General features: G+C 48.5%; 5 protein-coding genes across 5 annotated transcripts; 3 read left to right on the forward strand and 2 right to left on the reverse strand.

Moving 5' to 3' along the window:
• Positions 1-831: 831 nt before the first annotated feature.
• On the reverse strand, positions 832-2,637 carry LAJ45_09289 (uncharacterized protein; the record flags this gene model as incomplete). Its single annotated transcript, XM_046118832.1, has 4 exons — positions 832-900; positions 993-1,460; positions 1,526-2,461; positions 2,542-2,637. 4 exons carry the CDS (start codon positions 2,635-2,637, stop codon positions 832-834), a joined length of 1,569 nt encoding a protein of 522 aa, XP_045967910.1.
• Positions 2,638-3,981: 1,344 nt separating this feature from the next.
• LAJ45_09290 (uncharacterized protein) lies at positions 3,982-5,221 on the reverse strand (the record flags this gene model as incomplete). Its single annotated transcript, XM_046118833.1, has 4 exons — positions 3,982-4,278; positions 4,336-4,696; positions 4,758-5,157; positions 5,212-5,221. 4 exons carry the CDS (start codon positions 5,219-5,221, stop codon positions 3,982-3,984), a joined length of 1,068 nt encoding a protein of 355 aa, XP_045967911.1.
• A 1,170-nt stretch (positions 5,222-6,391) lies between these two features.
• Positions 6,392-8,383, forward strand: LAJ45_09291 (uncharacterized protein; the record flags this gene model as incomplete). The annotated part of the gene is made up of 10 exons (XM_046118834.1): positions 6,392-6,446; positions 6,542-6,618; positions 6,688-6,767; positions 6,837-6,991; positions 7,101-7,106; positions 7,192-7,224; positions 7,287-7,468; positions 7,559-7,654; positions 7,717-8,054; positions 8,152-8,383. 10 exons carry the CDS (start codon positions 6,392-6,394, stop codon positions 8,381-8,383), a joined length of 1,254 nt encoding a protein of 417 aa, XP_045967912.1.
• A 5,071-nt stretch (positions 8,384-13,454) lies between these two features.
• On the forward strand, positions 13,455-15,852 carry LAJ45_09292 (uncharacterized protein; the record flags this gene model as incomplete). The annotated part of the gene is made up of 3 exons (XM_046118835.1): positions 13,455-13,697; positions 14,093-14,836; positions 14,893-15,852. 3 exons carry the CDS (start codon positions 13,455-13,457, stop codon positions 15,850-15,852), a joined length of 1,947 nt encoding a protein of 648 aa, XP_045967913.1.
• Positions 15,853-23,668: 7,816 nt separating this feature from the next.
• LAJ45_09293 (uncharacterized protein) lies at positions 23,669-25,875 on the forward strand (the record flags this gene model as incomplete). Its single annotated transcript, XM_046118836.1, has 4 exons — positions 23,669-24,827; positions 24,902-24,908; positions 25,163-25,352; positions 25,408-25,875. 4 exons carry the CDS (start codon positions 23,669-23,671, stop codon positions 25,873-25,875), a joined length of 1,824 nt encoding a protein of 607 aa, XP_045967914.1.
• Between the last annotated feature and the right edge of the window lie 746 nt (positions 25,876-26,621).

Consider the following 26,621-nt stretch of genomic DNA (forward strand, 5'->3'; position numbering starts at 1 on the left):
AAGAAAAGGGTGGGTGAGCTTGATACTCTTGGTTTAGTTGTTGGCTCTGTCGAGAGGATAGAGCCTGCCGTCATGATCAGTGACCTGTAAGCCGCCAGAGGCCCTGAGAGACACCTGTATGTCCATGTAGATCGAAATATTAGGGATGGATTTCTGTAAAGCTACAATTCAGTCTTCGTGTCTTTGAGGAACTCCGTTTGTTCTTATAATCCTCAAGGGAGGGAGGAGATGAATTTGGCAGCATAGGGTTTTGGGACCAGTTTGGTGGGTGGTTGCATCAGATGTCAAGGGTTAGCCCATAGGGGCCACGAATCAGGGAGCATGGCATCACTACTACTCGAAATTGCTATGATGTATCAAATATTAACATTCCCATGTCCTGGTCACCGGCCGTCCTCCTCTAGCTCTCTCTAAGCTCGGTCTCTGACCAGTTTCTTCAAACACCCTCCACCCACGAACAATTTGATGTCGTGGTATTCATAAAAAAAAAAAAAAAAAAAAAGAGCTCTGCTAAATACAAATAAAAAAAAAAAAAAAGATCCAGATCGCAGGATGAATCAAATCCAGCACAAAAGAAACCTCTCTGGAAAAGCAGAAGAAAGCCTCCGTAACAGTTAACCTTATACTCCCAAATTTTCGCCCCTACCCAACCACGAGTGCGTAACGCGACATTCACTGCCCACTACGACTTAAAGGAAAGAAGTGTATACAGAAAATAGCGGAGAAACGAAGACACAATAAAATATAGTTAGTCAATACGGGGAGGAGACAGTATATGCCAAGTGAGCGTCAAGATAAGAACAATAGGTGTGCCACTTTTCTCTAATATGTTCAAGCCTTCCCAATCCAGCCACTTGAGACGAAGAAATCGTGAATTCTTGAGACCTTATTTACGTCAATCTGAGCCCAGCTCCGTTAGCGTCTACATTTATGCCAACCCCATAATATTCGAGCCTATTATAGAAGTGATGGAAAGGAAACAAAAGACTTACCCGGCAAATTTCTCTGGCAACCTTCTTCTTCAATACACCCCCATGTTTCATCGCTTCCTTCATCAGTACCTCCTTCATAACCAGGTACGGTTTCGGCAGGATCCTCAAAGTACTACACAGATGCTGTTCTGCGGGTGATAATAAATGCAAATCGGTAGCATTCTCGTTAGTAAGCGCCAAAGGCGCTACACCATCTCTCCCATTGAGACTGTCATTATTATTAGTGAAACTTCCTCGGGAGGGCTTTTTATTGCCGAATAGACTACTATTGTATGGTGATGGGGATGAGGGTATATTATTCGCTGGAGTTGGTGAAGAGGCAGCAAGATCAGCAGGGACAGAAGTGGGTGGGTATTTTGGCTGAACAAGCGGATTGATGGGGGGCGTTTCTACAGGGGGTGTTGCTTTCGATGAGTAGCGATGAGACACGCGGTCTAATGGTGCCAACTTATTGCGTAGTAGCTCGGACTATTCGCCAGTTGTGTTAGGCTCCAAACACGCAGTCGGGAATTCCCTGGCAGAAGGTAGCCTACCCGTTGCGTCTTCTCGATTTCATATTTTTGGCCGCCTTCGAGTGTCTCGATCCCCATCCGACGCCATTCCTGGAGCTGCGTTATGGCTTGACGCAGCTGCTGTTCCTTCACCAGCCCCTCGCAGAAATCGTCAAAATCTCTCTTGTTCATCATCCTTGCGAAAGGCTTCGCGCGGATCAAAAGTTCTCTTTCATCTTTGAGCTTCTTTTTCTCTATTGCCGTGTTTTTCCTATACTCCAACAAGTTATGTTCGTACATAACTCTCTTCCTCTGCCCTCGCTGAGTAAGTTTGTTATTATATATATCCATCACCGTGAGCTTCAGTTCCACTTCTGGCTCCACCAATTTTGTGATTGGATTGATCCCCTCCCCTGGTTCAAAGAACAAGTCCTTAACGGCCATCTCGGCTTCATTATCCCACTCAGTCTCAAACTCCATGCGGCCAGGCATATACCCCTGGATTTCATGGCAGGCAGGGGCAGATGTGGTCGGCTTCTTCTTCGGGGCCGTAGGTGTACTCTCCGCCGCCTCCTTCTTCCGGGCGTCGATACGTCTTTTCTTCCGCGCCTGGAACTCCTCGCGAGATATATCCGCAAAACTTGTATCATTCGGGTCGCTCTTCTCCGGTAACGGGAAACGAGAAGAATTGATGTACGTATCCAAATAGTGCTGCTTCACCTCTTCCTTGTCCCGTCCTCCACCTATATGGTCCGCAACATCCGCCCATGAACCAAGCCCATAGGTTTCTGCGCCCTCTAAAAGCAGTAGCTCCTCATCCGCGCCCCACCCCTCAACGAATATCGGATACGAGTGCTGTTCGATGACCTGGTAGGGATGTGTTGAGCAGTTGTGGTTTCCAGTTTGTGCGCCGGAGGTGAAGCATGGAACGCAGAGATCGTAGTCGGTACATGCCAAGTGAGCACAGCGTATTCGAACCTAGGCCATATATCAGCTTGACCGAAGATCTCCCCTCATGGTGCATGAGGGGGTTTAAGGGGTGAAGTGAAGATACGTACTGTGAATGTAATGTCGCCATTACAGGAGTCGCAATGGTAGCGCACACCAGGCTCTACTCGGCCGGGGTTGGCTGCCTTCTTCTTGATGACGCCCATAACAGTGCTCAGACACCTGTAGCTATGATATATACTCCTTCTACTTAAATAGATTTTATTTGGGGTTGGTACGTCACGAGAAGGGTGGTGGGTATTAAGGTAGGAGTTGGGTTGATATGACGAGCCCTCGGATCAGGCGCGTGTCGTCGTTTGGACGTCTACCCTAGTTCTGAGCGGCGGTCGAAGGCTCGGGTCGTGTAGTTGGAATGGTTGGGATTAGAGTAGATGAGGCTCTTTTTCCCAAATTTGCTGAGGGACGTGGAGGTGGCCGTAGGTGAGCTAGTATCTAAAGGTGCCAAGCACATCCGAAGGACTGCAACAGAGGGAGGAAAAGAAAATAATAAGAACGGGAAGCTACATCCACCACAAGAGGAGCAAGCAGTAACGTCACTTCCGGGATGCCTGGCTAATCAATCCGTAAATACTCGTAGCTTTATAGCGTTTCCGAACACGACCAATATTGCATGACATACGAAAAAGCGCCAAATCCACCTTTTTGTATGTCATGCAATATTGGTCGTGTTCGGAAACGCTATAAAGCTACGAGTAGAGTTCAAACAGCTATGGTTCGATCCAAAAAAAGACCTTCCTGGTACCTGCCTTGGCGCCCAAACCAAACTTAACTGTTTATAGCGATAGCGGTTTTCTATCTCCACGAAAAGATACACCTGATTACCCACTCCTACTGTGACCACATCAACGATCGATGGTAGAATCCAACCGACCCGCCTGTTAGGAATGAACCTTATACTGGATAGCTTACGGTAACCGATCGATATATGAGGAGTCACTCTTAAAGCGTGATTGTCGCACCAAAGACCTCGCCTTTCTACATGTATGTGGTTGACTATACTACATCCAACAGTGGATTTTCGGACACGAAGAATTGCAGTATTCACAGGACACTACTTTGTATTATTACTTTTTATGGTCGCCTGAAAGCGAACTTTAGAGGCCGCTGAGTGTATTAGGCCAATCAAAAACCTTAGTACAAGTGCGACCAGGAAACTTATTCAGACCTTTGGGACGCTACGTACATCATGTAGCCATTACCATGTATCAGCTACAAGTACATTCGATCACGCAATATCACCCACTCCCTAGAAGGGCCTAGCAGGTTCTTGGCTACACGGTAAGTGGCAATATAATTTGTTCTATTATCTGCTTGAATAATAGCTGAAGTTTGAGAATATTTTAGAGGGCCGAAATGTCAAAATATGTGATTGTATGCCTGAAATGTACGAATGACCTAGTTTGATATATCACAGAACAAGAAAATAAAAACAGAAACGATACACGCATTACACCGTAAACAGCCCTCGCATTTTAAGTCCCGGAATCCATTTACAATTTCGCCAACATCTTCTCGCCCTGTTTCAGCATTACAACTGCTTCAGCAACCATCTCTTCAACGATCTCCTTTGCTGGCTTCTTGTCGTTGACGACAGCAGCGACCTTACCCATCAGCCATGGTCTAGCGTTATCCATGGTGTCGTCATCAAGCTTGTCTGCCTTGTCGAGCTCTTCAATGTCATACTCAACAGGAATAACACCTTTGGATGTAAGTGTTTTAATCTCATCCTTCCGGTTCTCCTCCCAGTTGCTGATGTAAGCGTTGTTGCGTACTCGGAGAGGACGGCCCTATAGATATCAGCGACTAAACTTTCGGAAAAAATATTGATGTTGTGATAAACTTACAGTGAAGATGATGGTTCTAACTGTGTCCTCGAAGCCAGCAGTCCGTACAGCCTCTTGGTGGGCCTTAGGTGCGCCGGCCTCATCGGCAAGGATGAATCTTGTGCCAACCCAGACGGCCTGGGCACCCATCATCAAAGCAGCAGCGAGCGACTTGCCATTAAAGATACCCCCAGCAGCAACAACGGTAACTGGCTTACCAGTGAGTGGTGACTTGGTGTTCTTGCAGAGCTCAACAACAGTAGGAATCAAGACTGAAGTAGGGACGTCACCAGTGTGACCACCACCCTCACCACCCTGGGCGCAAATGATGTCGGCGCCAGCTGAAATAGCCTTTGCCACGTGTTTGGGATGCCCAATCATGCTTTTTCATGTCAGCATGATAGATTCACACTGAAGTGGTTTGGAGGAATGCATTTACTTACTTCATGTATGGAATACCGGCCTTGTGCAACCGTTCTACAACGTGTTTTGGGGGGACACCAACAGCGCTCACGAACAACGCCGCACCACTCTCAATCACAACATCAACCAGCTCATCAAGCTTTCCCTTGGTGTAGTCGTAGTTAGTGGCCCTAGCACCACCACCGACTTGTGGTAACAAGAGATCTACCCCGAATGGAGCCTTCTTGTCGTTCAGAAAAGACTTGAGCTCCGAAACCTGCTCTCGTAGCATCTCTGGGGTGTAGCCAACGCCACCAATAACACCGAGACCACCGGCATTGGTGACGGCAGCAGCAAGCTTGGGACCAGCAGCAACATTCATACCAGCGAGCATTACCGGGTGGTCAATCTTGAAGAGCTTGGTGAGCTCAGTTTGAATTTCTATGTGAACAATGGTTAGCTATGTTTGGGTGTTAGCTAGAACAGGGAGCTTACGAGGAGCCATGGCGGATATGTTTTCTAAGGATAAAGATCTGACGAGATTTGAGAGTGGATAGTTGAGTGGAAGATGAAGGCAGAGAATGAGAACCTGTCCTCATGAGAGAGACAGGAACTTTGTGGGGAAGCATGGCTTTAAGGAAGGAGCTCTGTGAACGTGAAAGTCGGCCTAGCACGAGCGAGTGAGCCTCGGCCCAAGTCACGCCGCCGACACATGAGCTCCTTCCTAGGCTTGTCTTTACTAATACTTCCTTTATGAATGTGTTTTTAAATTTTACTTATTAGATTAATTCAATTCTTATAAACAGTTATTGTGAGTAAATTAGATCTCAATAGGAGTTTGAGATAAAGGACATTTCATGATTACCTTCAGTTGGTCAAGCTCTGGTATGGAAGAATCTTTTTTGGTCTTTCTGAGGCTTGATTTGTGGGCTTCTCCCTCGGTGCCGTGACAACCTCGGGATTTTCCATTGCCGGGTAACATAATGTTACATATTGTAGCGTAGGTACAGTTACACGAATGAGAATCAAACACAAACCTATAGTACACTACGAGTGTAGGTACATGTAGGCACAAATGTACATAAAGACTACCAGAAGGCTTCGGACTGTTGGCTTTTACTTTTATATATATTCCTACCATAGGGCACCTATATGTAGCTTCTGAATTCTTTCCAGCAGAATCGTATCTTACAAGTCACGTGAGATCACTGGGCCCGGCTAGCTCGAACTACAACAGATCTAAGCTGCACAAAGGTTCAAATTTACGCTGTCAAATTTGAATTAACTTTTCAATCTAATCTTCAAAAGTGCTATCTGCGGAGCGATCGGTTTATGTACGATTCTACTGCGAGGGCCTTACATATTATTGGTACAATGACGGTGTGGTCCTGCCTTAATCAGCCAGTTACCCACCCGAGTGAAGAATACAGGGATTTTACAAGTCACCTCCGCTCCAACCTCCTCCACTGTTACTTTCTCCTCCCTTCAGGAAATATCTCAACTCCTCTCGCGTTTTACCCCCCCCCTCCCAAAGTTTTCTTATCGTTAAAAAATATCATCAATATCTTGTGCCAACTAATCTACTCCTCTATAGTTTAACTTTACGTCCCTTTACTCTTGAGGACACGAGTATTGCGTTATCGTTTAATAACATCAGTTCTAACCAACATCGATCATGTCTGCACCACCATGGAGGTCTGGCGGCTCCAGCTACACTAACGGAAGTAATCGTGAGTCCACTCTGGCTTATTACGTTGCCTTAACTCTGCTCCTCCTATCTCGTATGTGCGCGAAACGGCTTTCTGACGTGGGTGCTGCGATACAGGTAACGGTGCATACACCCAGGTAAATGCACGCAAAACGCTTTCTTCCGGCACTCGACCAGGCTATTCATATAATCAGGTGAATACGCCTTGCTGTTATGAGATTGTGAACGATGAAGGGCCGTTTCTAATTCGAGTCCCCCGATAGTCAACACAAACACAGACTCAAGCTTCTACAGAGTCACCATCATCTGGGCAGAAGACTACTTTCCCCGATAAGTTAAAACAGTACGTCGCTCGAACTTTCGAAGACTGCCCGCCAGAGTCCAAATCAGAAGTGGAAATAGAACTTAAAAGAATTATTACGGACGCGTTCAATCAAAAAGTTGTATGGACCATAGAATGGGATAATATGCCACTACCTCAACATGTTCTGGCGAAGAAGGCTCAGGAAAAGAAAGACAGGGTAGATAAGGAAGACTCGACAATAACTATGCAGGAGCTCAATAATAGTCTGCGCTCTCCGCCACCAAAGTTGGATACTTCTGGGAGATATTCTCCATCCAATCGAGAGCCTAAATATAACAATGTGATGAACTTTGAGCTTGGAGGTAAAAAAAGAAAAAGGTGAGCAGTCAAGTGCAACTAGAGCCTGGGCAGATCATAGCTACCCAACACTACTGGCCTACTTGTACTGACGTGATGCTGCTAGTGCTAGTAGCGATGAAATATCCCTTGTTATTAGGTCGGATGATAGATTTGACAAGCGCGCTCGTCATGATACTCATCAATATTCCTCTGCGGCAGATAAATTAAGCCAACGTGACAAAGAAAAACGTGCAAAACGATTCGAGGACAGTAACAATCGTGTCTCACCCCAATCACCGCATCCATCAACTCCCATTGATAATGGCAAAATATTAGTTGGAACTTGCGAGAAGCTTGAGAAACAATACTTCCGACTTACATCAGCTCCGGACCCTACACAGGTGCGGCCGCTACATGTTTTGGAAAAGACGCTTGAACTTTTAAAGAAGAAATGGAGGACCGAGTCAAACTACTCTTATATTTGCGACCAGTTCAAGTCCCTTCGGCAAGACCTAACAGTTCAGCATATCAAGACGGATTTCACAGTTTTGGTTTACGAAATACACGCGCGGATAGCGCTAGAGAAAGTAAGTTGCATGCATTTCAGCCTGGTATTATTTAATATTGCTTCTGACATTTTATGGTTCAGGGCGACTTGGGTGAGTATAATCAGTGCCAGACTCAGCTCTATTCGCTATATGGCGAAGGATTCAAAGGCCACGAAGAAGAGTTCAAGGCGTATCGTATTCTCTATCTCCTTCACACATGCAACCGGGCCGACATGAACGATCTGCTAGCGAACCTAACCCCTGTAGACAAACAAGATAAGTCAGTCCAGCATGCCCTGCAAGTACGCTCCGTTCTTGCAGCCGGCAATTTTCACAGGTTCTTTAAGCTCTATTTGGAAGCACCCAAGATGGGGGGATACCTGATGGATTCATTTATTGCTCGTGAAAGAATGTCTGCCATGTGCACTATCTGTAAAGCGTGAGACATGATACTCCTTGGTCCTATTGCCTCTTTTACGTGGTCTAGACTTGCTGACATGGCGTTGATTGTGGCTTTGTCTTTTCGTTTCGTGGAGTTATCGACCCGATATTGATATTAGATTTCTGACTGAAGAACTCGGCTTTGAGAGCGATACCGAGTGCGTGCAGTTTTTGTGCGACAGCGGTGCCCAGGACCTTATCGAACAGAAGTCGGATGATAAGGGTGTTCCCAGGACGATTCGCTTTCAAACAACCAAAGCACTTTCGATATTCGAAGAGTTAAAGAAGTCTGCATTCAAGAAGGTTGATATCAAGGGGCAATTGTAGAAAATACGGTTCTCAACAAACCATCTCTATACCATGAAGCTCGTTGTTTTAAATTGTTTAACGTATCGTCGGAAGAAACGGCTGCTACCTAACGGCACTTACGCTGCTCTTTCTCCCATTCCTCCCCTTTCTCTCAACATTCTTTTAACTCTTTTCCCGCCATATCATGAAGTCAAAAATAACCACGAAATCCATCTAAACCCAAGGCGAATACCTAAGCAGCCAACCCCCAAGTAGGCATGCGGACAATAAACAACGGGCCGAACGAGGCGACCACTGCAGATATGGACTCAAAATAATCTTGAGCAGGGCCGTTGGTCTCTGACCCCCTTGTCTTTCACTTTTCTTTTCTTTTGTTTGCACATTTGGACAGGGTGGCGCTTTTCTTTTTATCTATTTCAGGGCGTTGTTTTCTTTCGGTGGAGGCTGTTTGGGAGTTCGATTCCCTTTACTTCATGTGCATCTTTCTCTCCACGTATCATAGTTCACACCATCAAGATACTTATACAGTCCATAATATCAATAAAGGGAAGAAATCATTATAATACATAATTGCACAAATGTCCAGGGAAGTGAAGTTTAGTTAGGATCTGCGGGCCATTGACCATAGGTCCCTGCGGGGTATGTGCCTTCCTTCTCAAGGAACTAGGGTCCGTACTCCCAAATGCCGTAAGACTGTAAGTTGTAGAAACCTGGTACTTGGGTTCCCCCGCCCCGAACAAGATTTTTCTCGAACAAATATGTTTCATCTCACCTTTTTCGAGTCCGGATTGATATCGGGCAAGTCAGCAAGGGATGTCCTAGGCGGATTAAAACCTACCGATACCCGAACCCTTAATATCGGGTAATCGGGCCTGCGTACCTTGAGAAAATATTAATGCTTGACCTTCGATGAATCTTGTTCTACTATTGTGTTATATACTTGCATACATAGTAGTTACTCTACGTCACTGCACTTCTATTCTCCGCAGTGTTTAAATGCCATATGTGTAGCACTGTGTACTCAATAAGTTCCGAAACACCGATATATATAGTACGACGAGGAAGGGGGAAAAAACTACCGAGACTCCGGATTCTGCGGATGGTTTTGTGGAGAAGGAGGAAAAATTAAACTATCTACATGACATTGAGCACAATACATACATGATGGCGGGAAAGGCGGCGGCGTGTACTAAAGTGTGGTGTGGTATATATGTGAGTGAGTGTGAGTGTGTGTGCGCGATGTGCGCCCACTTGAGTGCACTTTGTGCAAAGAAAAGCTCCGATATGTCAAATGTCAGATGTCAAACTGTCATCCTTATGCGCCCTTCTGCGCTTGTGCAAAAGAAAGAAGGAAAGCAATGGCACAAGGCTTGCCCGGGGGGGCTTAAACGTCAATCAAGCTAGCGAGTAAGGCAAGGCAGCATGATGAGATGAGTATGGGGTAAGATAAGATGGAGATGGATGTGCATTTGGTATCAACATTTAAACGGGTTCTGCTCCTGTAGATATGAGATCTACAATTTGATGTGCTTCAAATTGGGGCTGGGGGGAGAAGTCAATCTCGTATTGGTGGTAAAGGTCAGCGAATTTATATTGACTGGTTGCTGGCCATGCTGGTGGGTGGGCTGTGCATTATGCTTGGAGGTTACTTAGTTGAAAGTTTGAGGATATTATATCATTGACAGAATATAGGCTGGCAACACCTTCACCTTGAATATGGAGATTTATGATCACTCCGGGTGAGCGCGCTAATTTATGGTTTTGGTTCTCCGTGTTTTGTGCTCGGAGTTGTTGAAACACTTGGTTTTGGTTTATCTTTGACGACATGAGTATCAATATTAGCAATAAGTTTAATTACCCAGTATGGAAACGAAGCATCATCTTTAAGTATATTAGCAACTGATGAAGTTTCGAGAAACACAGGTAAAGCCATGAATAATAGGTATTATCTAAGGGCAGGATCTTCACAAGCTAGTTCTCTACACCGGCCTGTCGTCGGTCAAGCAAAGTATTATTATCAAGATAAGATTCTAGCTTTTGCACGTGGCCCTATCAGATAAACGACAACAGCACTAAAATCACAGTTGAGACAAGGGCAATGACATCTACACCAGGTATCAAGTATGTAGGGCAGATATCTAAAGTAGATCCCCATACCGGTCTCTAATGACTCTTGTTGTCGCCGAAAGAGCGAGACAAGACATGGAAGCTGCTGTTCCGACTGGTGGAGGCGATTCGCCGCACAGAAACCAGCATGGACCCTGCCTCTGATTCAGCCATGTATGGTACTTTGCAGCTCATGTGCTACCTAACTAGGTATTGATACTGAGTGAATGAGACGAGGCCATAACTTTTAATCGAGATGGCTATAGCAGCTGCCCCCACCCTAAAGGATCGTTTCTGTAAGTAAACAGAGGACACCTTTAATTTTGACATCGTTTGTGAACGCTCTTCCCTTTGTCCTTATGGGAGGACACCCGTGCCTTAGTACAGCATAGCGTGTCGACCCAACCTCAGATCGTCGGTCGACTCGAAAATATTCTTTCTTCCTCTTATCCTCGATAGCACATGTTATGAATATATATTGCCGCCTGCGCATGTAAAGTAGACTCGTAGGGTTGGGGGTTGGAGGTTATGAGCGATCTCTTGCCACGCGTAGGGTTGGTCGTACGAGCAAGCTTCAATTGTCATATCCATCCATGGTGGTGGCCCAAAAAACGAAAAATCCCATTTTTTTTTTTTGAAGGGCGCAACAGAAGGAATAAAGAAGGATTATGAGAGGGAGTGTTTCTGACACACACACACCCACACCCATTGATTTTTTCTTTTTTCTGCCAGGTAGCGCCCACATCAATCACGTTCTCCCTGCCGAGCGGCAGGACGGCCCCAAAGAAAGGGACAACGTCCTGCGAATTACATATGTTGTGGTTGAGTTGCTGATAATATGACGGATGGGCAGTGCCGGCGGGCAGGCAAGCTCCGTTTCCTCGAGCTTGGGAGATCACGATTTCACGATGGACCGGATAATGGGTTGCAGTAATAAAGTTCTAGAGTACCGTAGTAAGCAATACCTACTCTACAGTACCTACTCTACAACTCTTCTGTAAGCCTCGAGAGAAGTGGGGGATATGGCCTATGTAGGGCGAAAGGACCCTACCTATTTACTCCATGCACATATTCGAGGTCCAAAGGCGGGTATGTACTTTAGTACGGGATGCATATTATCACTTGTGGATACTGACATCACGATTTTCCTACCGTTTGCTGTTATTGTTGTAGTTACTTGGACCCTATTTGTTACCTTAGGGTACAGAGTCACAGTGGTGGTAGTTCATGCAGGTGGTACCTGTACTAGTAGGCACCAATAGTAAATACATGTAGTACTGCACCCTGAAGAACTGTCATGAAGCTGAAGCACTACATAGTACATATAGCCATGAATAGTAGAGTACTCACTTCGTCCATGTCCAGTGCACTATTGAATCCATCCTCAATTACATACCTAGATGATCTGTGGATACCATTGGGATTTGTTTTTCCTTCCTTGCTTGCGCTTTGCTCCCAGGTACGCAAGCAAGCACGCAAGCACGCAGCATCGTTCATAATTCCGAGCCCTATTATTGAATCTATTCCCGCACTGCACAGTGCACACCCTCCTGGTCCTTGCTTGCCTGCAATGTAGCATCATTCCCTTCTGCCCTGCCTCACTTGCAATTGTAGAAAAGACTTTTAAAGTCGCCCAACGTGCATGAATTATATCCATTGAGCATCTGCGCTCCATCACGAGAGATCGGGTTGACAATTGCTCAAGGGATTCTTCACTCTCGTCCTCGCTTTTTAATTCTTTAGCTTTCTTGCTACCTTTTTCTGCTTCTCTCAGTCTCCCGATCTCCCCCGTCTTGTTGTTTCTTGGAAACCCGAGTCACGACGCGCAAATTAGACGGACAGAAACTTGCCCACTTGCCCACTTCTCTTACCCCCCCCCCCTCCTGGTGCTGTTGGAAGTAGTCGCGGCACTTTATTCTTTTACAGCTTAGAGCTTTCTCCCACTTTCCAGACACCCTCCCTTGTTTCCGTAGTTCATAGGCACTAGATAGATAGTGAGCTCTCAGAGAAACATCCCCCTCATCTTCAACCTCCCGCTTCTTGATTTATATCGCCCTGTGGCTTCAACCTCATTTCGCTTCTCACACCCCTCTGCGCCTGGACTGACTCCAGTGACGACTCAAAAGAAGAGAGGCTACCAAGGACCCTTACCCCACCTCCTTCCCTCCCCACCCACCTTGTGCAATCTCTACCAGCGCCTTAACTAGCTTCAGCCCTTTCGCCCCTTACCGCACGCCGGGGGTGTGCATCTGCTTGTTACTAACCAGCTGTCCTCCCTAAAAAGGAATTTATTCTTTCTACTGCTACTGCCTGCCTGTTTGTATAATCTCTCTCGGTGTGCTCTGCGTCTTGCTGGTTTTCCTTCTTCTCCTACCTCAAGCAGCGCTCGTCATTCACTTATTTCTACCATCACGTTCCTACCTTCCCACAACCACGCTGAGTTTTTTTTAAAAAAGTCAGTGACATATATCAACTACGTACCGCTATTTCAAGGCTTCTTTCACCGCCACTGCTGCTCCCACACACCCCCCCCTGCCGGTCCAACAATCCCGCACAGACCGTCTTCCTCGTGTGGCCCTTTACTCCCCTTCCCTCTTCTCATCTGCAGCCCCGGATACATCTTCGGAACCCACAGACTCACAACTCCTCTTCGCGCGCCTCCAGACATCTGCAGCTGCGATAGGCGAAAAATCCTCCATCGACAGCTTCGAAAGCGCGCACTTTCCCGGCAGCGGAATTTATAGCAATAAAGCATAGCATCAGTCGAATACCAACTTGCATAGTTGAAAACGAACTGAGAGCTCAGAGAGGAAAGAGCGACAGCAACGGAAGCGAAAAAGCAGCAGCACGAAAAAAAAACAAAAAAACCCGCTATTCTATCCAACGGGAGAGGAACCGCATTCTACGCTTTCCCACCCCCCCTCCCTTCCCCTCCTCTCTCCGCTGCCGCCATATAGAATCTGGCGCATTCCCAATTTAAAAAATGATAAAGGTGGGTCGCTCGCTATCGCAGCTTGTTGATTCAAAACGCAGCACACGAGATAGTGTCAGCGCAAGAGGAGGTCCAGGTGTTAATCGTGAGAAATCATTCTTCTCTTTTGAAAAACAGGGCATACGCAAATCACTCAAGGGCGATCATCACAAAACCGATTCATACCAAGGCCCCAAAATATCCCACATCTCCATCACACCAAAATCAGCTGTTACAATACAACCACCAAAAAAGGTATGCACTTTCGCTTCTATTTCTTTCATTATTTTTTGTTTTATCCTACCTTCGCGCCGCGCGAGACGTGGTGAGGTCATTGTCCTGTGCATTTGAGGCTGCTGGGCGGTTTCATTTGTCCTCAGCAGGGCGCGGGCCGTTTCTCCTCGTGGTAGCTGCTTGGGGCTCTTGCGTAATATGTTGGGATTTCATGATCTGAATTTCATTTGAATTATTTTTTTCATGCACTCGGCACCCCAGTTTATCGCTCGAGCCTGTCGATTCGAGACTCCTGCCTGAATAGTTGCTGCCCCCTGACGAGGGGGGGGGGGGGGGGCGGGATGGGTCGGGGAGTCAGGGAGGGGGTGGGATAAATTGCTTTAATCAACATCGCGCTAACTCGAACTTTTCTTCAGGTCATTCGATCGCTATTTGACTACAACGCCTCCAGCAATCAAGAGTTAAGCTTTCAGAAGGGAGATTTTTTCCACGTGGTTGGAAGAGAGTACGACACCGACTGGTACGAAGCCTGCAACCCCGCTACAAACGCCAGAGGTCTTGTGCCCGTGAACTACTTTCAGGTACTCGGGAAGAACGAACGTGACAGTGCCGACTCAAACGCGTCTGGTGCAAGCGACATTCTAAGAAGAGCAACAGACGCAGATTCAGGATACTCGGACCGATTCATGGGTACTTCAGATCGTGTAACGTCAGGGGGGACGGGAGTTGATGTCAAGAGAATGACTGGGAGTGGCAAGGGAGGCTCTCCTCTCTACGGTGTTGTGCTGTATGATTTTGCAGCGGAGAGAGCGGATGAGTTGGAGGCAAAGTCGGGAGAAGCCATCATTGTGATCGCACAATCAGACAAGGACTGGTTCGTCGCGAAGCCCATCGGCCGTCTCGGGGGTCCAGGCTTGATTCCGGTGGATTTCATCGAAATCCGAGACATGGTAACTGGACAGCCCGTTGAGGATGCCCAAGCTGCAATTGCACGCGCTGGTGTGCCCAAGGTTGAAGAGTGGAAAAAGATGGCTGCTGAGTACAAGAACAGCAGTATCTCACTGGGGAAGTTCGAGTCGGACGAGCCAACTCAGAGGCTGCAGCACATGTCTTTGAGCGAGCCCAATAGTTATGGAAATGGCACCAATAGTAATAGAAGCGTAAGACTATGTGAGACCATTTCATGCGCAGGATGAAGTCACTGACGTTTTTCTAGACCATGCAACAGGGATACGCCCAGGAACAATACCGTCATTCGAGAACACCGTCATCTCAAGGACAGCCGCAGCTTGTGGCGCCTGTTTCTGGTTCGGTGGACAGCTACTCATTTGAGAATGGACGGTACTGGTACGTACTGAACGCGGTCATGGAGGATGGGAGACATTGGAGTCTATGCCGATTCTACGAAGATTTCTATGACTTCCAGATCGCTCTACTAGACGAGTTCAAAGATGAGGCGGGTCACACCGGGCAGAAGCGCATCCTACCTTACATGCCCGGCCCGGTTACCTACGTCACAGATACTATATCTGCAGCACGGCGACAGAGTTTGGACGATTATATCAAGAGACTTCTTGCCATGCCCTCTTATATTGCAGGGTCCGGATTGGTCAAGCAGCTTTTCGCGCCTAGGCCTGGTGACGTCGACACGACTTACAGAGCATCTCAGCAGTATGACAACAGACAATCCACTGGATCACAGCAATCTAGTGATTCCTCCCGTGAACCATCACGACAGTCGTCGCAGGCCAACCTTAACGGTAACGGATACTCAACAGCACCTCCGTCGCGTACTTCAGTTGGCCGCATGGGTACCAATGTTATCTCCCAGGCGCAACAAGTTCAGATTCGTAGTGCGTCCGATCTCCAACCCCCACGGATGCTACGACAAGACAGCTCCATGAGTGCACAGACTCAAGGATCGAATGCCTCCCAGCCTGGCGGAATGATGAAGATTAAGATCACTTACAAGGACGATCTCATCGCTATTCGTCTGCCCAAAGACGTTTCGTTTGTGCAGTTACAGGACAAACTACAGGAGCGTTTGGGCACACAACTGACAGAAATCGAGTACAAAGACGAACCGACGGGACAGATGGTTAGTCTTCAAAGCGACCAAGACTTGAGTGTTGCATTAAGCCGAAACCAGAAGCTCTGGCTGTATGCTTACAGCTAGATCACTCGCTCCTTCACTATTTTCTTGTCTATTTTTGTTTTATTTCTGCGAGCTGGAGTTATTTTCTTACTTAACCTTCAATGTAGCCTGTTGTTTACCAAGCTTTTTTTTTCTTATTCTTCTCAAGCCCCATCCATCTCCTTTTTGTTTTGTGGATATCTTGTTTTGTTTTTATGGGAGGGGTTCTGAACAATTACGATACGAGAAAACGAATTTTGAGGCTCAATTTCCTTTTTTTTCCTTTTCATTTTCTTAAAAACGTATGATATGGACTTTGGGTTTCATTTATTGTCACTTCGTGTCATATTTTGATTGTGCACAAACAACCCCTGGGGTGTTTGAATAGGTTTGTGGTAGCTAGGCTTGCTGATCGAAGGTCGATCAGTGGTACAAGCAGGAAGTGGGGCTTGGGATTGGAAGAGGGGGTGTGGGCTTTTCTTGAATGACCAGGCAGCCTAGTCGGTTCATGCTTGGTTTGCAACTACCGGCGATAGTGGTTTGCAACTCCCGACGACAGTGGTTTGAAAGTATCGACGATATTGGCACTATTGGCACTATTCATCCGGAACGAAAAAGCTAGTGGAGCAATTTACATTAACTGGGGAGCATTGTAATCACAATGCCTCCGTACTATGCTGTCCCCTTTACTTTTCCTTTGTGGTTTACATCTATCCTTCTCACTCACCTCCGTTTTTTCTAAAAATTCTTTCTTTTTCTTCCCCCCTCCGAGGATGTCCCACCAAGTCCTTTCTCATTGGCTGTTTAAACTGTGGATATGGTCGATTTTATAGCTATAAGGTGATTGGTTTGATGTTGGTTAGTTCAGGGAGCACTGTTCTTTTTTCTTTTATTTTACCCCTTCTTTCTTCTGGGTCCTTAATATTCTTAGGGCATGGAGTTTTCTTCTTTTTTTTCTCTACATTTCGTTGAGGCTGGCTGGTTCTTGTACATCGTTTATATTATTTTTACCCGTTAACATTCCTCTCTCCGATCTGGGATCGAATCTTGCATCGTAAGTAGAGTAAGCAGATCGTGAAACTGTCTCATTTACCCCCAACCAGCAGCAGAGTATGGTACATACGTAGGGCACACACAATGCCGGCCATATCGAATAAACACCCAGCCTGCAGTGCACGAGATACCCACACCCTTACTGGCAGGGCCCGGATCGAACATGATGCTTAATTCTTAGTTGTCGTTGGGCCTACACCAATCGCAGCACCTACATATACATGCTCTATTCTGCCATGCGATCCCCCTACCATGCCATGCATACCCAAGGCACCTCATCACGGACCACCCACAGACATGTGACCTTGCAATCATGTATGCACTGTAAATCCTGACGTATGGAACTAGCCGCATCTGCGTGGACGGCCCGAGTGAGATCTTGTGGAGTGGTGGTTTCAGTGCCTGTTTTGGCTTGGGGAGGATCGGGGCGGTTGTGGCTTCTAGAGAGGGGGTGCATGTGTGGGGGATAGGGTTTGTAAGATTGTCGAGACGCGTAGACACGGCAGTCGAGGTGGGAGTGTAACACCCACTGGCGCCAGTTAAGCTTCACCCGCGCTTTGTCAGGAATGTGGGAGGGGCGAGAGACATTGGCATTGGCATTGGGGGATGCAGTTGGAGGGCGTGGTAGTGAGTTGGCCAGAGCTAAGAGGCTAAGACAGCTTGGCCTGTGTCTTTACTCTCGCCTAAGGGAAATTTGAAAGGAGTTGGGTTGAATATTGTGGGGGACTCTGCGGCATTTCGGACCCAGGTGATGATCGTGATGCATGCGTAACAAGAGAAAAAGAAGCATTGGGTATGGTTTCTTCTGAGATGGAATGAACACTAGCCTATTTAGCGGGCGTTTCATGACTGAGACAGTGGCAGGACTTGACGTCCTGTTTATCAATGATGTCTTCTTTAAGTTATCATTTCCCTTTGAACGCACCAACAGCCGTTTCTCCACAATTTCAACGCATATGAATATCCTTCTAAGGCATGTGTCTTGATTCTTTAAGCAACCTGCCGGAGACTAATCATCAGTAGATGCAGCTTGAGGAAGTTGGTTGAGTGTGTTTACGTAGGCTAAGAAAAAAAAAGAGTTCAAGGTGAGAACAAATTATACCGCCGCTGATATATCTATGCCAAGACGCACGAACAGAGGAGTTTTCACTTCCCCTAGAGTTTCGGGACAATAGAATCCGGGGAGTGAAAGGGAGTGGTAGCCAGATTGCAGCTGATTGGTGGCTAAAGTATGGATGGGGGTTAATCTCCTTTCTCTCATAAAGAATCCTACGTTGTTGGGGTGTAGCATACACATCTCTTCCTAAGTTGCTACCATTTGATATAGTTTGAATCTGGGTGCTTCAGAGCAGTATGCACTGCTTATGCTTCCATCTGAACTATCCGCATTGATTTCCGAGTGATATTCTATGAAGAAATGGTATTGCTTGAAAGTAAGCATACAGTAATGTGTGTGGGAATGCTTGTGTTTAGAGATATACTTTAGTCATGTGAAGCTAAGGGCGGGAAGATCTGCATTCGTGTGCTGAGGTGGTACTTCGCGCTTTTTGTTGAGACTGTGTCTTAAGGGCTTGAACACCTTGTCATATCATCCCATCAAAAAGATTGAATCGTGTTCTTTACCCGAAGATCATTATTCTGCAGGTAGCAGCATTCGACAACATTATTCAACCCCTCCACGATTCTTTGCGGCCTTCTCTACCACTGTTCTTTTTCAACTGGCCCTCGTTGCCCTTTGTGTTGATAACCGGCGCACATCCAATACTATGTGAGGTACTGCTAGCATTTCACGGACGTCAGTCACTTGGGACGAGGGAAGTGTCGAACCTTAGATATAGAGGTCTGCTAGAACGACCACGATATTCGATACCTTTCTCATCGTCGAGTGTTCCCCATTCCCAATGATAGTTCTTTCATTCACAAAAACTACCAGATGGAGCGAAACACAATGCCTGACATTGTAAATATTAATAGCTGCGCATTCTCGAGACATTCCTATCCCGAGAGCTATGACTTCAGAAAGCCCTGTAAAGTTCCGGACGAGAAGTTCGTCGACCACTGAATTTGGCGTAAAGTGAGATGATGTCTCAATCCCTGTCTCGGCCCTGTATCAGGGAAGCAGCCGATGTATGGAGATCTTTGGGTGGGCATGTGGATGGCGAGGGGTGCATGATAGAAGGAGAGACATCTGGGGAGCGTTGGTAGGCATGCAGGTGGACAGCATGTGAGGGGTGATTGCTTGGGTATATAAGGACCGCCCTATGTAGCCCGGCCGGAGAACCCCATATTTGGCAGCCAAAGACGACTTGAGAACAATTGTAAGGCAGAGATAGGGTTTTTTGGTCGTGAGAAATGCTCACCACGTGCATGGTGTCGATCCTGCACTTTGCATGTGGGAAGGTCGTGCCGTAAGTCCTTTAAAGGGGCGAAAAGACAATTGCAGCCGCGATGGCCATTCTTGATCCTTTCTCCATCTCCCGAGGGATACGACGTTATGCTGCCCATCTACAGTCGGGGTGTAACCAGCTTCTCTTCCACAGTACACTTCTTCTCAAAATACAGGCTTGCAGGTTCCTCATTCTCCTCGAGTCAGCTAGTGAGATAGATGAATGTCTCAATATTAATGTCTCAGCTGAAGATCGGGGAAGCGGGGATATTTGGGTTTTAGATGATGGCGAGGAGTGCATTAACATCCGGACAGCATGTGGGGTGTATGATTTTGTTTATAGTGACTCTCGTACTCCGCGCCCTCCCACCGCCCAACAGGGAAGCTTGCTTCTAAGTAGGGGATGGGTACGAGACTAGCTTAAGTACTGACTTAAGAATCCGTGAGAGAGCCTAGAGGATAACTACGCTTGGATAAGCACCCCACCCGCCAGGCAGGTATCGAATTACAATCAACTCCCCCAAAACCACGGTACCTGTACCTCTGCAGAAATGCTGTATGTATGGATGTCTCATTCCATGATCCAGATCCAGATCAAGATCGGGGAAGCGGTAAATATAATTAATGAATTAAACAAAAAAAAAGCGGTAAATATATGGAGAATTCGGGTTTCAGTATGCAGCTAGCTAGCGAGGAGTAGATCGAGTACCTGGCGTGTAGCTACAGCATATGAAGGAGGGAGGGCACATGCTTGGATACATATAAGGATTTAGTTGACCGGCCAGACCTGCAGGTTTTACTTTACGTCGGCCTATTAAATTAGGAGGTCAGGATGCTGGCCTTAATTTTCGGCTAGGGTAACCCAACTTTCGTATTCTTTGGGATCTGGAGAAGGAAGACTAAGTAGATACATGCACATAAGGGGATCTTTATTTTTTAAGGTGACGGCTAGGCCTTCTGTCCGCCTGTCATTTATTATGTGCTGTACAGCCGCATTTGAAAAGTATTGGCACCTTCGAGCCAAACTCACGAGGCAGTCCTTTCTGCTTTTCAACCCCCATATTCAAGACAATTGCCAGAGAGAGCTGCCATGTCTCTATTGCGGTCATACCTATCAATAAGTTGAGTATGCGCGAGTGCCATGGATTTTGGTGGGCTACAATCCATGAACGACTCAATGTAGTAGGGTGCCAGTACTTTTCGAATGCGGCTGTACATGTCCCACCCTCTCTCTGTAGCTGTCCGTAGACATCAAACTTACACTGATCCATCCGAACGGGCTATAGGATAAGGCAATATATCGGCCCACTACATGTACCCCCTTCAATTGCTGGGGGCGAGGCTGACTCACCGCTCTGTCGAGTTTGACTCACGGACCGAGTGATACCTTGTGCATTAAATTCCTGCAGTGCAGTGGGGGGATCTGGGAAGCTAGTGGCGGATACATCTATACATATGGTGATTGAAAATCCTAAAGATCTACTCTGCGGGTTTCTGTGGAGTGGAGATTTGATGTAATTATAATACAAACTCTGTCCCCGGCCATGTACTAGTAAGCCAGTTGATTCGCCCCAATTCTCGGGAGGCTAGGTGTTGGTTTTGTTGGTGATTGTAGGCACACCGCTCGATTGATTCGCTACTCTTGTTAAGAGTTGTATGCTATGCTAGGTAAGGGTTGTGCGCTGTAGTTGCAGTGGCAAAACACTACCTGAGTAGTAACATACTGGTACCAACCATCGGTACCTACTATTTCGACCCAGACCCACATCTGTGGTCTGAACCCGTACGTTTGTAACCTCCTCTTCCATACTAGTTTAGAACTTCTGGCGGCAGGACCTCATCTCCCTCTCGCTCTCCCGGTAACTAGCATCCTAGCATTTATAGGCTGGAAGAAAATAGTTTCCTGCTAGGCAAAAAACAAGACGACACCACCCCTTCCCCTTCCTCCAGAACTCACTACTTGTCCTACTGACTCTGTACTCTAGATACGCCGTAGTCAGCAGCGTTTCGCTATTGCTATTTCCACCGACTCTCGAGCTTTTGTGATTCCCCGAGACTAGGAGTTGGTAGATAGCGTCCCCCCCCCCCCCCCCATCCCCTTTTCTTCCTGTAGGTACTCCCGGCGACTGCGCAAAGATGCCAATATACCCCGCCACGTTTCAGATCTCTGGCGTATGCCTCCCTTCCATGATGTGTGATGTAGCGGTTCCTGGCACCCGGGGGCTTGCTTGGGTTAAGGGCTTGTATATCTATATCTATACGTAGGCAAAAACGCTGTGGGCGGGAAGAAGTCGTCGGTGTTTTGGTAGGTGGTGGGTATCCGTATGTATCTATAGGGGAGTCAAGACTGTCGGTGGCGATTGTGTTACTGCTTGGGTAAAAGGTAGAGATTAGTTTTGGCCGTGTGGGATCTGGGTGGTGGTGTGGTTTTGGTGTTTGGGGTGTAGCGGAACTGGGTGAATTTAAGGGCGCTGCTTGGTGGGATTGAAGGTGCTGTGCTGGGTGGGTCTTTGAAGACTGGTAGAGGTGTTGATGTGGTTTATATTGAGAGCCAGCTCGTCGGGGGTAGTGAAGCTGGATGTTGATTTGGGTTTCTAGGGGCGTTGGGTTGAAGGAGGGACTGTTTTCCTGATGGATATCGGATATTGGGCTTCGTCGGTTTTTGTGGTGTATGTTTGTTTCGTCCGTGACTCGTTTGGCTAATGTCTGTATTCAGGATCAGCAAAGGAATTTCACACTGAAAACCAGGCGAGATAGATCATCGGGAAAAGGTTTATAGTCACGATTATTTAAGTTAGTCACTGGAATCACAATGGACGAGGGTTTAGAGAGAAATTTTTTTTTTTTGACTGTAGAATTTTATTTCTACAGCTAGACAAGATTTGAGAAACGACAAGAATAAAAAAGAAAAGGGAAAAGAAAAGGAACACCCCACTATCCCACGATCTCACAATCCCAATCCTCATCCCAATCCCTATATCCCCCCACCGACACCGTTCCTAACACCCCACCACCCCACCACACCCCAAAATTAGCAGCTCACAGCTCAAGGGAGAGGAAATCCACATACCTAAAAAGAGAAAAAAAAGGAAGGTCGTTCTCCTCGTCAGAGTAATCGGAATCGAATTATACCCCCCCCTCCCCGCGAGGGGACGGAGGGCACGCCGCGTATTGCACTAAAGTGGCTTCACCCAACAATCTTTGCATTGACTCCCACAGGGCCACACCCCCCACACCCCCCCCCCCCCCTCCGCACCACTCACCCTCTAACCCTCCCCCCCGCAAAAGCCCCAAAAACCCAAACAACCCCAGGCCGCCTTGGCAGCGAGGAAATTGCAAGTGCAAAGGAGGAAAAACGTGGAGAGAAAAAAAGAGAGGAGCGGGAGAAGAGAAGGAAAGAAAAAGGGGGGGGAGGGACCCTTGTTTTCTGATGTCGCCGCAGGAGTGAGAAGGTTATCACCCCAGGCCCTCGCGGGCCGCCGCGAGCGAGAGAAGAAGAAGGAGAACCCCCTTCTTCCTCGCAGCGGTACTTTGGTAAAAAAGAGATTACTCCGAATTTCTCATTTGCGTGTGTGGTGATGGCGGAAGAAACACAGACATATGGACGCCGTCTCCCCACGGGGGGGGAGAGGTGTGTGTATCTGGTTTTTTCCTCATCCGTGTGTGAGCAAAGAAACGCAGCCTTGACGAGGAGAACGACCAACGGGGAGGAAAAGGTGGGGCTGAGGGGTGACGGGCGGGTTTTATGCGAAGGAGTGCCAAGAGAATAGGGTGGGTGCTGGGGTTGTGGCGAGTTAGGGCATCTGGGGGTGGGACCTAAGCTGGGATGGCATCTACTCTGGCTCTGGACAGGGACAGAGGATTGGGTGAGGACGGTATGCATTGCGAGCACAGAGAGAATTGCATAGATCACACATGCATACATACTACTGTAACTGCTCTGGATATCTACAACTGCTGAGAGACCCCGAATGCACAGGTCAATCAATCAATTCTCAAACATCATTATCCACTCTCCTCACCGTCGAGTGATTGCCCGTGATCGCTCGCCTGCTGACATCATGGCGCGGTCTCCTGCACGGTTACACAAGGCACCCGCACCCGCAGTTACACACACACGCATGATCACTGACTGACGTCTGACAACTTCTCTTCTTCTTCTTCTTCTTCTCCACTCCACAGACACAAACATCAAACATCAAACATCAAACATCACACACGCAGAGTATGGAATAGCTGCATCTCTATCATTCCTTTTACCTGAGTACGTATAGAACCCCATTGTCCCCTCCCCATCTCAGTAGAGAAGAAGAGAACAAGCTCTAACCACCAAAGCTAGATAATACCCCCCCCCCCCCAAACCAACCCAAAACAGCTCCCCTCATACACCACCACCACCACCACCACAAACACCCCACAATGAGCCGCACCAACCCCCCCAACTCCAACTCCTTCTTCGCCGCCAAATCCATCTCCCTCCGCACCAGCACCCTCAGCGGCCGCTCAAGCCCCTCCTCCTCCCTCCACAGCGCCCCCGGCGGCGTCGCAACCTTCATCAGCTCCCGCAATCACCGCCCCCCGCCCTTCCAGCAGCGCCGCCACCCCACCGACCCCGGCTCCTCCGACGAACCCGACGAGAGCGGCGGCGTCGGCGTCGGCATCGGCACCGGCACCGGCACCAACACACCGCACTACCGCCGCTACGAATCCGACGACGACGAGGACGACGAAGACACCTCCAGCTCTAGATCTGTCCCGCCCGCGCCCGAGGAGGACGACGATACGCGCTCGGGCACGTCGCGTGCGTCAACGCCGCGCCAGCGCCCGTTCCCGTTGGCACAGACGCAGAAGCAGTCGGCGGCGATAAGGATACCGGACTTTCAGCAGATGTTTGCGCCGCGCGAGGAGGACGACGTGTTTGATGACGATAAGACGCCGAGCTTTGACGACACGATGGCGTCGCAGCCGCCGGTGGCGGGGGGTGGGAGGATGGAGCATATGAGGCTGCCGGTGCCGATGGGGGTGGGAGACGCACCGGCGATGTGGGGGAAGAGGGAGGGGAGTGAGGAGGTTGTGGAGATTAAGTCGGACGCCTTCTTGACGCAGCAGCAGCAGGGGAGGAGCGGGTTTGAGAGGGTGGCGGACACGGAGATGAGGCTAGAGGTGGCCGCGTATGATGACGAGGAAGAAGGGGTACGCGGGGGCCACGGGGGACACGGGAAACGGGCGTCGCAGCCGCTGCCGCCGGCGAGTGAGTCGGAGTATCGGCACGAAGCGGAGGACTCGTATACTGCGAAGCAGAGCCACGAGGAGGAGGAGGAGGAGGAGGAGGAGGATGACGACTACTACACGAACGACTACACCGACGAGGACGGGAGTGACTACGATGAGCGCGAGCTGCAGAGGAAGACGGGCTCGGGTCCGGGGCCGGGGCCGGGGCTGTGGAGCGAGGCGAGCCCGACTATGTCGAGTCGGGTGTGGTCGCGGGCGGGGACGAGTAGGGGTAAGGGGTCGCCGGAGAATGTGCCGCCGCAGAGGAGGAGTGAGGAGATGAGGTATGGTGGGGGTGGAGGTGGGGGTGGGAAGGGGAAGGGGAAGTCGAGAGAGAGAGAGAGAGAGAGAGAGCGGAAGGACCAGAATTATGGCGCGCAGAGACTTGGTAGGCGCTTTTTCTACGTTTGTTATTTGCGGTGTGCAGTGGGCCTTGTGGAGTCAATGCAGCTGGTTGAACACCAAAGCTGGATGCAATGCCCCCCATAACTAAAACTATAACTACATTTAGTTATTCTTTTAAAGGGAGGGATCGAGCTTTGATATTCACCTAGCTGCACCGAATCCACAGTGCCCAGTGCACAAATCCCCAAGCCCAGATAGACAGACCCCAAACCCACGAAATTACTAACCACCAGCCAGCAACTACAGACTTCCGCCCCCCCAAGCCCACCGTCCTCCCTCTCGCCGTGCGGCGCCCCGTCAGCGACCCCGTCCTCGACCTGCAACTGAGCCCCCGCGCGCGAAACCTCTCCCTCCAGTCTGCCGCCACAAATACAGAGATCGCCGTCATCCCGAACGGAAGTCTAAATCTAAGTCTAAAGACGAACAGGTACCTCCCCCCCCCCCCTCTACACACTACAAATACTAACTCTACCACCATACAGCCCCGCCGCATGATCACAACCTCAACAACCGACATCGACCTCCACAACCTCCTCCCCACCTCCGAGCTCTCCACAATCCGCACCTTCCCCGACCTCCTCACCCACCTCTCCACGCTACGCTCCAAGTCACACACCACCATCCCCGCCACACAGCTCCCCGGCGAGATCGACTCGCTCGCGCGCTCCTACTACCCGCACGACCCGCGCGTGCCCGAGCGCTTCTTCAACAGCCTCGACGACCGCCAGCATGCGGCTGCCGGCGAGTATATACTGGGGCGGAAGCGGGAGATGGAGCGGCAGCTGGAGGGCGTGGTGGCGAAGAGGAGGAGGGTGGTGGAGGGGATGGTGCGGGAGGTTGGTGAGGTGGCGGAGGTGAGGGTGAGGAAGTTGGGGAGGACGGAGGAGAGGAGGGAGGTGTTGAAGGGGGGGGTGGGGAGGATGTTGAGGGAGGCGGGGTTGTGGGTGTAATGGTGGATTGGGGGGGGGGGGGGGCATGCTTTGTGTGTTTTGTTGCTTTGTTTTCTTTTTGCGGGGTTCCGTTTCTTGGTTCTTTTTTTTTTGTCCTGGGGTGCTGTTGCTTAATACCCATACCCACCCATACCCATAACGATAACCATAACCATGTATCCGTCGTGGTTTGTTTCGCTGATTACAGACTTGTATGTAGCTACTTACATGTACTTACCTTCTTGCATACTTAGTTAATACCTACTCCTACTTAGGGTACGATCGATACTTTGTGTACTTGTGTACTTGTTGGGCTTGTATTGCAAAATATACTACATATTGGTAGCTAGATGGCGCTTACTTGCGGTCGGTCGTTCTGCGCTGTCGTGTTGACTCTATGACTTTATGACTTTGCGGCTCTGTGACTATACTACCGCTATCACTGGTGGTTTTGTGGATAACTTGTTATGGGGAGGGGGGGTTGAAGTAACGTGGAGCTCTTGCTACCTACTCTGTTTTGGATGATGTTCCCTGAATATTACCCACCATTGGTAATGGATATATAGCGTGGGTTAGAATCAGGTGTGTCGTTTTGCTGCTGGAGAGCTAGAGGCCCGAGATGTCTGTAGACGAATCGTATCGACGGTATTTCTAGACCCGTAAGCACTACATATACAGTCGGCTTGTATTATAGCGGTACTGTGGACAGTGATCTTTAGTTGTGGCTATAAGGATAGCAATTCGTAGTCCCGAAATTCTGTTTTGCC

The sequence above is a fragment of the Morchella importuna genome (assembly GCF_003444635.1).
Source record: "Morchella importuna strain M04M26 chromosome Unknown Morimp01GS035, whole genome shotgun sequence".
In the NCBI taxonomy this organism is placed as follows: Eukaryota; Fungi; Ascomycota; class Pezizomycetes; order Pezizales; family Morchellaceae; genus Morchella; species Morchella importuna.